General features: G+C 49.5%; 1 protein-coding gene across 2 annotated transcripts in view; it reads left to right on the forward strand.

Annotated features, from left to right (window-relative positions):
* The first annotated feature begins 3,928 nt into the window (after window positions 1-3,928).
* The window catches only part of traf3ip2a (TRAF3 interacting protein 2a), a 96,969-nt gene continuing 87,699 nt past the window's right edge, over window positions 3,929-13,198 (forward strand). The window contains exon 1 of one of the 2 annotated variants that reach the window (XM_078212341.1): window positions 3,929-4,124. In XM_078212341.1, coding sequence (XP_078068467.1) covers window positions 4,118-4,124 — 7 coding nt within the window. In that variant the 5' untranslated portion in view covers window positions 3,929-4,117. The remainder of the gene's footprint in view (window positions 4,125-13,198) is intronic. The other variant, XM_078212342.1, reaches the window with a different exon arrangement.

Raw genomic sequence — 13,198 nt, forward strand, 5'->3', positions numbered from 1 at the left:
TTTCAGTGAGTGAGTGTTTCAGTGAGTGAGTGTTTCAGTGAGTGAGTGTTTCAGTGAGTGAGTGTTTCAGTGAGTGTGGGTGCAGTGAGTGAGTGTTTCAGTGAGTGAGTGTTTCAGTGAGTGAATGTTTCAGTGAGTGAGTGTTTCAGTGAGTGTGGGTGCAGTGAGTGAGTGTTTCAGTGAGTGAGTGTTTCAGTGAGTGTGGGTGCAGTGAGTGTGGGTTTCAGTGAGTGAGGGTTTCAGTGAGTGAGGGTTTCAGTGAGTGAGGGTTTCAGTGAGTGAGTGTTGCAGTGAGTGTGGGTGCAGTGAGTGGGTGTTTCAGTGAGTGTGGGTGCAGTGAGTGAGGGTTTCAGTGAGTGAGGGTTTCAGTGAGTGAGTGTTGCAGTGAGTGTGGGTGCAGTGAGTGTGGGTGCAGTGAGTGAGTGTGGGTGCAGTGAGTGTGGGTGCAGTGAGTGAGTGTTTCAGTGAGTGAGGGTTTCAGTGAGTGAGTGTTCAGTGAGTGTGGGTGCAGTGAGTGAGTGTGGGTGCAGTGAGTGAGGGTGCAATGAGTGAATGTTTCAGTGAGTGAGTGTTTCAGTGAGTGTGGGTGCAGTGAGTGTGGATGCAGTGAGTGAGTGTGGGTGCAGTGCGTGAGTGTGGGTGCAGTGAGTGAGTGTGGGTGCAGTGAGTGAGTGTGGGTGCAGTGAGTGTGGGTGCAGTGAGTGAGTGTGGGTGCAGTGCGTGAGTGTGGGTGCAGTGAGTGAGTGTGGGTGCAGTGAGTGAGTGTGGGTGCAGTGAGTGTGGATGCAGTGAGTGAGTGTGGTTGCAGTGAGTGAGTGTGGTTGCAGTGAGTGAGTGTGGGTGCAGTGAGTGTGGGTGCAGTGAGTGTGGGTGCAGTGAGTGTGGGTGCAGTGAGTGTGGGTGCAGTGAGTGTGGGTGCAGTGAGTGTGGGTGCAGTGAGTGTGGGTGCAGTGAGTGTGGGTGCAGTGAGTGTGGGTGCAGTGAGTGTGGGTGCAGTGAGTGTGGGTGCAGTGAGTGTGGGTGCAGTGAGTGTGGGTGCAGTGAGTGTGGGTGCAGTGAGTGAGTGTTTCAGTGAGTGTGGGTGCAGTGAGTGTGGGTGCAGTGAGTGTGGGTGCAGTGAGTGTGGGTGCAGTGAGTGAGTGTTTCAGTGAGTGAGTGTTTCAGTGAGTGAGTGTTTCAGTGAGTGAGTGTTTCAGTGAGTGTGGGTGCAGTGAGTGAGTGTTTCAGTGAGTGAGTGTTTCAGTGAGTGAGTGTTTCAGTGAGTGAGTGTTTCAGTGAGTGTGGGTGCAGTGAGTGAGTGTTTCAGTGAGTGAGTGTTTCAGTGAGTGAGTGTTTCAGTGAGTGTGGGTGCAGTGAGTGAGTGTTTCAGTGAGTGTGGGTGCAGTGAGTGAGTGTGGGTGCAGTGAGTGAGTGTTTCAGTGAGTGAGTGTTTCAGTGAGTGAGTGTTTCAGTGAGTGTGGGTGCAGTGAGTGAGTGTGGGTGCAGTGAGTGAGTGTTTCAGTGAGTGAGTGTTTCAGTGAGTGAGTGTTTCAGTGAGTGAGGGTTTCAGTGAGTGAGTGTTTCAGTGAGTGAGGGTGCAGTGAGTGAGTGTTTCAGTGAGTGAGTGTTTCAGTGAGTGAGTGTTTCAGTGAGTGTGGGCGCAGTGAGTGAGTGAGTGTGGGTGCAGTGAGTGTTTCAGTGAGTGTGTGTGAAGTGAGTGAGTGTGGGTGAAGTGAGTGAGTGTGGGTGAAGTGAGTGAGTGTGGGTGAAGTGAGTGAGTGTGGGTGAAGTGAGTGAGTGTGGGTGAAGTGAGTGAGTGTGGGTGGAGTGAGTGTGGGTGCAGTGAGTGTGGGTGCAGTGAGTGTGGGTGCAGTGAGTGTGGGTGCAGTGAGTGAGTGTTTCAGTGAGTGTGGGTGCAGTGAGTGTGGGTGCAGTGAGTGAGGGTTTCAGTGAGTGTGGGTGCAGTGAGTGTGGGTGCAGTGAGTGTGGGTGCAGTGAGTGAGTGTTTCAGTGAGTGAGTGTTTCAGTGAGTGAGTGTTTCAGTGAGTGAGTGTTTCAGTGAGTGTGGGTGCAGTGAGTGAGTGTTTCAGTGAGTGAGTGTTTCAGTGAGTGAGTGTTTCAGTGAGTGAGTGTTTCAGTGAGTGTGGGTGCAGTGAGTGAGTGTTTCAGTGAGTGAGTGTTTCAGTGAGTGAGTGTTTCAGTGAGTGAGTGTTTCAGTGAGTGTGGGTGCAGTGAGTGAGTGTTTCAGTGAGTGAGTGTTTCAGTGAGTGAGTGTTTCAGTGAGTGAGGGTGCAATGAGTGAGTGTTTCAGTGAGTGAGTGTTTCAGTGAGTGAGTGTTTCAGTGAGTGTGGGCGCAGTGAGTGAGTGAGTGTGGGTGCAGTGAGTGTTTCAGTGAGTGTGTGTGAAGTGAGTGAGTGTGGGTGAAGTGAGTGAGTGTTTCAGTGAGTGAGTGTTTCAGTGAGTGAGTGTTTCAGTGAGTGAGTGTTTCAGTGAGTGTGGGCGCAGTGAGTGAGTGAGTGTGGGTGCAGTGAGTGTTTCAGTGAGTGTGTGTGAAGTGAGTGAGTGTGGGTGAAGTGAGTGAGTGTGGGTGCAGTGAGTGAGTGTGGGTGCAGTGAGTGAGTGTGGGTGCAGTGAGTGAGTGTGGGTGCAGTGAGTGAGTGTTTCAGTGAGTGAGTGTTTCAGTGAGTGTGTGTGAAGTGAGTGAGTGTGGGTGAAGTGAGTGAGTGTGTGTGAAGTGAGTGAGTGTGGGTGAAGTGAGTGAGTGTGGGTGCAGTGAGTGAGTGTGGGTGAAGTGAGTGAGTGTGGGTGCAGTGAGTGAGTGTTTCAGTGAGTGAGTGTTTCAGTGAGTGAGTGTTTCAGTGAGTGTGGGCGCAGTGAGTGAGTGAGTGTGGGTGCAGTGAGTGTTTCAGTGAGTGTGTGTGAAGTGAGTGAGTGTGGGTGAAGTGAGTGAGTGTGGGTGAAGTGAGTGAGTGTGGGTGAAGTGAGTGAGTGTGGGTGAAGTGAGTGAGTGTGGGTGAAGTGAGTGAGTGTGGGTGGAGTGAGTGTGGGTGCAGTGAGTGTGGGTGCAGTGAGTGTGGGTGCAGTGAGTGTGGGTGCAGTGAGTGTGGGTGCAGTGAGTGAGTGTTTCAGTGAGTGAGGGCGCAGTGAGTGAGTGTTTCAGTGAGTGAGTGTTTCAGTGAGTGTGGGCGCAGTGAGTGTTTCAGTGAGTGTGGGTGAAGTGAGTGAGTGTGGGTGAAGTGAGTGAGTGTGGGTGAAGTGAGTGAGTGTGGGTGCAGTGAGTGAGTGTGGGTTCAGTGAGTGAGTGTGGGTTCAGTGAGTGTGGGTTCAGTGAGTGTGGGTGCAGTGAGTGTGGGTGCAGTGAGTGTGGGTGCAGTGAGTGAGTGTTTCAGTGAGTGAGTGTTTCAGTGAGTGTGGGTGCAGTGAGTGAGTGTTCAGTGAGTGTGGGTGCAGTGAGTGAGTGAGGGTGCAGTGAGTGAGTGTTTCAGTGAGTGAGGGGTGCAGTGAGTGAGTGTTTCAGTGAGTGAGTGTTTCAGTGAGTGTGGGTGCAGTGAGTGTGGGTGCAGTGAGTGAGTGTTGCAGTGAGTGAGTGTTGCAGTGAGGGTGAGTGTGTGTAGTGAGCGTGGGTGCAGTGAGTGAGTGTTTCAGTGAGTGTGGGTGCAGTGAGTGTTGCAGTGAGGGTGAGTGTGTGTAGTGAGCGTGGGTGCAGTGAGTGAGTGTTTCAGTGAGTGTTGCCGTGAGGGTGAGTGTGTGTAGTGAGTGTTGCGGTGAGTGTGTGTAGTGAGTGTTGCGGTGAGTGTGTGTAGTGAGTGTTGTGGGCTGTGATTCTAACCTCCTTCACATGGCTCATGTGTGAAATCTCAGTCAGGCCAGTGCGGAAAGAGAGTTTGACAGTAAGTTTGCAGACACGTACGCAGTAGGTGTGACTAATCCCCATTCCGCTCAGAATGAGGAAACGGAAGGGAAATTTACAGGGATTGGGTTTCCAGTAATTCTCCGTGTGTCGGAGCTCTGCTGCCTGGGGATTTTCGGAGCAGCAGATTTGCATAGGGCGGGTTAAGACACCTTTCCACATCTTCCTCCTTCCTGCTGCTGTCCACAGAAGTAAAGTCCGAGTACAACCGCTGCACCTTTACTGCAATGCAAGGTAGGACACAATGAAGCCCGCTCCTGCTTGTCCTGCTCTGATAGCCAGGGGTCTGTTGGACTGGAAGTGAGAGTCTGTATTAGCGCAATGCCTCATGTCAGCGCTGAGTTTCATGTGAGAACGCGGGATCAACTCCATTTTAGTTTTACTGGAAAATCTCAGCAGGTCTGTCAGTGTCTGTGGAGGTAATGTTTCGAGTCAGAATGATCTTATGTGAACAGAGCTCTGATGAAGGATCATCCAGACTGGAAATTTTGGCTCTATTCTCTCTCTAAAGATGCTGCCAGACCTGCTGAGATTTTCCAGCATTTTCTGTTTTTGTTTCAGATTCCAGCATCCGCAATAATTTGCTTTTATCCATTTTGTTTTGGTTAATTCATTTATTGTCCAGTATTTATTGCCCATCCTTAACTGCTCTCCATTTCAAAGGGCATTTAAGACTGAACCACATTGCTGTGGCTCTGGAGTCACATGTAGGCCAGACCAGGTAAGGACGGCAGATTTCCTTCCCTAAAGGATATTAGATGGGTTTTTCTGGCGATCAATGGCTTCAAGGTCAGCATTAGACTTTTAATTCCAGATTCCTTTTTACTGAATTCAAATTTCACCATCTACCATGGTGGGATTTGAACCCAGAGCATTGCCCAGAACATTGCCCCTGGCTTCTCTGGATTACTAGTCCAGTGACAATACCACTACACCACTGCCTTCCTCTGGTGTCTCTTCCCACGGCTGGGGGAATACAGCAGGGCGGTGAAGTGGTGACGTTGATTCAATGTCCCTAAATCCTGGGGGTTGTATTTACCCCATGTGACGGGGACACTGCAAAGTTTTGTGAGGGCAGCAGACTTTACATTTTACTCGGCAACAATACATCTTCACCCAATGGATTAAGAACTGATGTGGACACAGTCAGTGCCATCTCCTGGACTGATTGCTGGGGGGGGGGGCACAGAAAGGAATTCTGCACAGTCTTCCCCCCTCCTATTGACTTTGGCTTTGGGGTTTTTGGCCTCTCCCAGGAGGTGACACGATTGGGATGGGGCGGTGGGGAGAGGGGGGGGGGTAAGTGCAGGAAGCCACATTTCATCACAAGGCCTCTGGGCATCGTGACTGTAAGGCCAGCCTGCTGGGCCACTAGGTGTTTTCCTGCCTGATATTCAACAATGACAAATTGTATTTATATAGCGCCTTTATCAAAATGAAATGTCCCAAGGTGATTCATCAAAGCATCATCAAACAAAATATAGGTCAGATGATTAAAGAGGTCGGTTGAAAGGAGTGTCTTAAAGGAGGAAAGCGAGGCGGAGAGGGGAAGGGAGGGAATTCCAGAGCTTGGGGCTTCGGCAACTGGAGGCACGACCACCAATTGCAGAACAGTTAAAATGGAGATACTCAAGGCCAGAATAGAGAGGCGCAATTCAGCAAATACAGCAGTGATAGGGGTCTGTGACGTGCTGGGGATTGGGGCTCAGGTGGCAAGGCTTTGGATGACCTCAGATTTACAGGGGGCAGAATGTGGGAGAGCAATCGGGGTAAGTTGGAACAGTAAAGTCGAGAGATAACAAAGGCAGGATTTGATTTGATTTATTATTGTCACATGTATTAGTATATAGTGAAAAGTATTGTTTCTTGCGCACTATACAGTCAAAGCATACCGTTCATAGAGAAGGAAAGGAGAGAGTGCAGAATGTAGTGTCACAGTCAGTTTGTAGAAACCCGACAGTGCAGAAGGAGGCCATTCGGCCCATTGAGTCTGCACCGGCAACAATACTACCCAGGCCCTATCCGTGTCACCCCACATAGTTACCCTGCTAATCCCTCTAACTATGCATCCCGGGACACTAAGGGGCAATTTAGCACAGCCAATCAATATAACCCGCACAGCTTTGGGGTGTGGGAGGAAACCGGAGCACCCGGAGGAAACCCATGCAGACACGGGGAGAATGTGCAAACTCCACACAGACAGTGATCCAAGCTGGGAATCGAACCCAGGTCACTGGAGCTCTGAGGCAGCAGTGCTAACCACTGTGCCACCGTACCATCCCAATAGCTAGGGTGTAGAGAAAGATCAGCTTAATATATGGTAGGTCCTGATGGCGGCAGGGAAGAAGCTGTTAACATAGAACATAGAAAAATACAGCACAAACAGGCCCTTCGGGCCACAAGTTGTGCCGGTCATGTCCCGACCTACCTAGGCCTATATATAGGCTTACCTATAACCCTCAATTCTATTAAGTCCCATGTACTCATCCAGAAGTCTCTTAAAAGACCCTATCGAGTTTGCCTCCACCACCATTGACGGCAGCCGATTCCACTCACCCACCACCCTCTGAGTGAAAAACTTACCCCTGATATCTCCTCTGTACCTACTCCCCAGCACATTAAACCTGTGTCCTCTCGTAGCAGCCATTTCAGCCCTGGGAAAAAGCCTCCGAGAATCCACCCGATCTATACCTCTCAACATCTTGTGCACCTCTATCTTCCCTCGCCTCCCACAGTAACCTGGGGTACATCCCATCCGGTCCCGGCGACTTATCTATCTTGATGCTGTTCAAAATTTCCAACACGTCCTCTTTCTTAATGTCGACAAACTCAATCTTCTCAGTCCGCCGCAATCCTGTAGCACAACCACCCAGTTCTTTTTCCACCATGAATACCGAGGTAAAGTATTCATTAAGCACCTCTGCTATTTCTTCCGGTTCCGTACAGACTTTCTCACCTTCACATTTTATAGGTCCTATTCCTTCACATCTCATCCTTTTACTCTTCACATATTTATAGAACGCCTTAGGGTTCTCCTTAATCTTACCTGCCAAGGCCTTCTCGTGACCCCTTCTGGCTCTCCTAATTTCCTTCTTAAGTCCCTTCCTACAAGCCGTATACTCATGTAGATCCACATCATCGCCTAGCTCTCTGAACCTGTCATCCTTCGTCTCTCCAAGGAGAAAAGACCGAGCTCCCTCAACCTATCCTCATAAGGCATGCCACCCAATCCAGGCAACATCCTTGTAAATCTTCTCTGCACCCTTTCAATAATTTCTACATCCTTCCTGTAATGAGGCGACCACAGTACTCCAAGTGGGGTCTGACGATAGTCTTATAAAGCTGCATCATTATCTCCCGACTCCTAAACTCAATCCCTCGATTGATAAAGGCCAGCACACCATATGCCTTCTTAACCACCTTCTCTACCTGCGAGGCAGATTTAAGAGTCCTATGGACCCGGACCCCAAGGTCCTTCTGATCCTCTGCACTGCTAAGAGTCTTACCCTTGATATTATACTCCTTCATCCCATTTGATCTGCCAAAATGGACCACTACACATTTATCCGGGTTGAAGTCCATCTGCCACTTCTCCGCCTAGTCTTGCATCCTATCTATGTCACGCTGCAGCTTATGACATCCCTCCAAACTATCCACAACACCACCAACCTTCGTGTCGTCGGCAAACTTACGAACCCATCCCTCCACTTCCTCATCCAGGTCATTTATGAAAATGACAAACAGTAAGGGTCCCTGAACAGATCCCTGGGGCACTCCACTGGTGACCAACCTCCATTCAGAAAAAGACCCATCTACAACCACTCTCTGCCTTCGGCAGGCAAGCTAGTTCTGGATCCACAAGGCAACAGCCCCTTGGATCCCATGCCCTCTCACTTTCTCGAGAAGTCTTGCATGGGGACCTTATCGAACGCCTTGCTGAAGTCCATGTAAACCGCATCTACAGCTTTTCCTTTGTCAATGTGTTTAGTCACATTTTCAAAGAACTCCACCTGGCTCGTAAGGCACGATTTGCCTTTGACAAAGCCGTGCTGACTACTTTTGAGCATACTAAACTTCTCTAAATGTTCATAAATCCTGTCCCTCAGGATCTTCTCCATCAACTTACCAACCACTGAGGTTAGTCTCACCGGTCGGTAATTTCCTGGGCTATCCCTATTCCCTTTCTTGAATATAGGAACCACATCCGCAATCCTCTAATCCTCCGGAACCTCTCCCGTCTCCATCGACGACGCAAAGATCATCGCCAGAGGCTCTGCAATCTTTACCCCGCCTCCCACAGTAACCTGGGGTACATAGAGATATACAGCACGGAAACAGGCCCTTCGGCCCAACTCGTCCATGCCGACAAGGTTTCCTAAACTGAACTAGTCCCATTTGCCTGTGTTTGGCCCATATCCCTCCAAACCTTTCCCATCCATTGTACCTGTCCATAAGTCTTTTAAATGTTGTAATTGTGCCCACTTCTACCATCTCCTCTAGCATCTCATTCCATACACGCACCGCCCTCTGTGTGAAAAAGCTACCTCTCAAGCCCCAGTTAAATCTTTCCCTCTCACTTCAAACTTATTCCCACTAGTTTTGGACTCCCCTACCCTGGGGAAAAGACCTTGGCTATTCACTTATCCATGATCTTATAAACCTCCATAAGGTCACCCCTCATCCTCATACACTCCAGGGGAAAAAAACCCCCCGACCTATCCAGTCTCTCCTTATAATTCAAACCTTCCAGTCTCAGTAACAACCTTGTAAATCTTTTTTGCACCCTTTCCGGTTTCATCACATCCTTCCTAGAGCAGAGCAACTGGAATTATAAATCAAAAGAGAAAATGCTGGAAAATCCCAGCAGGTCTGGCAGCATCTGTAAGAATGTCAGCTCTTTTCTCTACTTACAGATGTTGCTGAGGTTTTCCAGCATTTTCTTCCCTGGTTTCAGATTCCAGCATCCACAGTAATTTGCTTTTAACCAGAATTAAAACCAGAATACATCCCATCCGGTCCCGGCGACTTATCTATCTTGATGCTATTCAAAATTTCCAACACATCCTCTTTCTTAATGTCGACAAACTCAATCTTCTCAGTCCGCCGCAATCCTGTAGTACAACCACCCAGGTCTTTTTCCACCGTGAATACCGAGGTAAAGTATTCATTAAGCACCTCTGCTATTTCTTCCGGTTCCGTACAGACTTTCTCACCTTCACATTTTATAGGTCCTATTCCTTCACATCTCATCCTTTTACTCTTCACATATTTATAGAACGCCTTAGGGTTCTCCTTAATCTTACCTGCCAAGGCCTTCTCGTGACCCCTTCTGGCTCTCCTAATTTCCTTCTTAAGTCCCTCCCTACAAGCCGTATACTCATCTAGATCCCCATCATCGCCTAGCTCTCTGAACCTATTGTTCTTGAGTTGGTTGGTACATGTTGGAAGAAGGTGGAAGAGTGTATGTCCATGGTGTGTGGGGTCATAGAATCCCTACAGTGCAGAAGGAGGCCATTCAGCCCATCAAGTCTTTACCGACAACAATCCCACCCAGGCCCTATCCGCGTCACCCCACATATTTACCCTGCTAATCCCCCTGACACTAAGGGCAATTTACCATGGCCAATCCACCTAACCCGCACATCTTCGGACTGCGGAAGGAAACTGGAGCACCCGGAAACCCACACACAAATGGGGAGAACTTGCAAATTCCACACAGTCACCTGAGGTGGGAATTGAACCCGGGTCCCTGGCGCTGTGAGGCAGCAGTTCTAACTATCCACTGTGCCATCCTTGATTATGCTGGCTGCAGGAAGTGTAGATGGAGTCAATGGATGGGAGGCTGGTTTGCGTGATGGACTTTGTAGTTTCTTGCATGAAGGAGGATTTGGGCAGCAGTTGAAATGAGGCAGGGGCCTTCAGGCCATGTTACTAAAGTGAAAATAAGTGATCTTATAGATGGCACGAAGACAAGGTCAGAAGCTCATCTCGGGGTCAAGTGTGACGTCTAGCTTTCAAACAGACTGGTTTAATCTCAAACAGACACCAGGGAAGGGATTGGAGTTAGTTGCGAGGGACTGGAGTTCGGAGTGAAGACTGAAAACAGTGGCTTCAGCCTTCTAATTGTATCCAGTATTGGATAATTTAGCAACAGTGGAATCGCGAGAGGTGGTGCTGCGGTAGAGCTGGGGGTTGTCAGTGTACATGTGAAAACTGACGCTGTGCTTTTGGACAATGTCACCCAGGGCAGCATGTAGTTGGGGAACAACAGGGGGCCAAGGATCGATCCTTGGGGGCACCAGAGGTAACAATGTGGGAGAAGGAAGAGAAGCCAGTGTGGGTGATTCTGTGGATATGGTCAGATAGAAAATAATGGAACTCTGCATAAGAACCGTGCCACCCAGCAATATGACAGTGGAGAGACCTTTGAGAAGGATGGTGTCAAAGGTTTATTGAAAAGCTGAGGAGGAAAAGTTTATCTTTGTCACAATTACACAGAATATCACTTCTCACTTTGATTGGAACCATTTCGGTGCTGTGATAAAGACGGAGAACCCCGATCAGAGGGATTCAAACGTGGAATTTCGGGAAAGATGGGAATGGTTTTGGGAGGTGATGATATGTTCAAAGACTTGGGAGAGGAAGGGGAAGCCGGAGATGGGGTGGTGATCTACAAGCATGCTGGGGTGAAGGGTTGGTTTTGTTGGAGGAGGGGGTGACGATAGCAGATTTAAAAGAGAGAAGAACAACACCAGAGGGGAGGGAACCTTTTACAAATCAGCGAACATGAGGGGGGGGGGGGGGGGGGGGGGGGTGGGGGGTGGGGGGGGGAAGTTGGGTAATTAGCTCTGTGGGAATAGGATGGTGGGGGAACAGGAGCTGGCTCCTGTGGGGAAGCTGAGGTCAGAGTGGGCATGAGGACAGAGGAGAGAAACTGAAGAGAGAAAGAGTTCAGGGGTGTGAGGGGCAGGGTCAGGGAGTGGGGTGGTGGGGGTCAGGGAGAGGGGTGAGGGTCAGGGTCATGGGGTGGTGGGGGCGGGGTCAGGAGGAGGAATGGGGGAAGAGTTAGGGGGGTGAGGGGCAGGGTCGGGGGAGGGGTGGGGGCAAGGTCAGGGGTTGGGGGAGGGGTGGGGCATGGTCAGGGGTTGGGAGGGCAGGGTCGGGAGGGTTGGTGAGGAGCAGGGTCAGGGAGAGGGGTGGGGGGTCAGCTTTAGGGGAAACGTTGGCCCAATAAGCCAGTGGAAGGCAGCTGATCAGATCACCTTGATCTTAGCGGGCTAGGGCGGTAGCACAGTGGTTAACACTGCTGCCTCACAGTGCCAGGGACCCGGGCTCAATTTCCGGCTTGGGTCACTGTCTGTGTGGAGTTTATACGTTCTCCCTGTGTCTGTGTGACTTTCCTCCGGGTGCTCCGGTTTCCTCCCACAGTCTGAAAGACGCGCTGGTTAGGTGCGTTGACCCGAACAGGCACCTGAGTGTGGCGACTAGGGGAATTTCACAGTAACTTCATTGCAGTGTTAATGTAAACCTTACTTATGACTAATAAATAAACTTAACTTTAGTGACTGCGGAAGTTCATCAACTCCTGACATTTGCAGTTGGAGGTGAGGGTGGGGGATAGAGCGCGAGGGGTTTAACCCAGTCCGCAGGCGATTACACAAACCATGGCTTCTCTTTGAATTCCGGGATGGTACTGGGATAGCAGTAGGCAGGAGCAGGCAGGAGCTGATCTTGGTATGTGATGGAGCCAGTCTGACAATCCAAGACTGAACTAACTGTGCACCATGTCCCTTGGGTTGAAGGGAGTAGAGCTGAGGACTGTACCTGGGGAACAGCCTGGGCAAGAGGGAAGGATGTGGCAAATACAGTGTCACATGCAGCAAGATCACTTCACACCCGCATGATGCTGAAAAGACAGGTTTGCAATGGGTAATTTAACAATAGGTGAAGCAATGCCTGGGCTCCTGGCTGGGAACCTTTAATGCCACAGCCATGTGTACGGTGTTGTTCTGCTTATTTAAAGAAGGATGAACTTACGTTGGTTGGAGTCATACCGAGCACAAAGGGAGATGGTTATAGTAATTGGAGGTCAACCATCCCAATCCCAGGACATCGCTGAAGTTAGAAGTGGGGATGTTCGCCAATGTTAGTACAATGTTGAACACCTTTCATAACTCAATAGATATTGATGCAGCCCTCATCCAAATGCAACAAGACCTGGTCAAAATCAGGCTTGGGCTATGAGCTGGCAAGTAACACTCATGCCACACAAGCGCCAGGAAATGAACATCTCCAACAAGAGAGAATCTAACCATCTCCCCATGACACTCGATGGAATTACCGTATTGTCCTAACTGTGTTATGGGCGGTGGGTTTTACACACAAATAAAATTGCAGCGATAGAGTTAAACTAACAACAAAAGGTTTATTCTTGGAGCTCTAGCCTTAGAGAGACTACAACCTGAAACTAAACAGCAGCCTGTGCAACACCCCAATAACATCACCAACAAATCACGTGATCCACTCTTAAAGCAATCATGCAACTACTTAAAAATATGACAGTGACCATCGCTGAATCCCCCACGATCAACATCCTGGGTGTTACCATTGACCAGAAACTGAACTGGACCAGAAATACTGTGGCTACAAGAGCAGGTCAGAAGCTGGGAGATCTGATGTGAGTTACTCACCTCCAGACTCCCCAAAGTCTGTCCACTATCTGCAAGTCACAGGTCAGGAGTGTGATAGAATACTCTCCATTTGCCTGAAAGAGTGCAGCTCCAACAACGTTCAAGAAGTCAACACCACCCGGGACAAAGCAGTTAATTTGATTGGCACACCTTCTACCACCTTCATTATTCACTCCTTCCACCACCGACTCACAGTGGCAGCAGTCTGTATCACTTACAAAATGCACTGCAGCAACTCACCAAGGCTCCTTTGACAGCACCTTCAAAACCCACAACACCCAACATCTAGAAGGACAAGGGCAGCAGATACTTGGGAAGACCACCATCTCGAGGTTTCCCTCCGAGTTACTCACCATCCTGACTTGGAAATATATCACTGTTCCTTCACTCCCTTCCCAACAGCACTGTGGGTGTACCTACACCTCAGGGACTGCAGCAGTTCAAGAAGGCAGATCACCACCACCTTCGCAAGGACAATTAGGAATGGGCAATTCTTGTGAAAGAATAGAAGAATAGAATTGTAGAAGAAACCAGTTGTTTTGTTATCCTGCTTGTAAAATATGCTATTTCCCCCAGTTATTGAATCCCCTACGCTTACCACATTGCACCCGCTGTTCT

This window comes from Mustelus asterias, chromosome 5 (assembly GCF_964213995.1).
Source record: "Mustelus asterias chromosome 5, sMusAst1.hap1.1, whole genome shotgun sequence".
Lineage (NCBI taxonomy): Eukaryota > Metazoa > Chordata > Chondrichthyes > Carcharhiniformes > Triakidae > Mustelus > Mustelus asterias.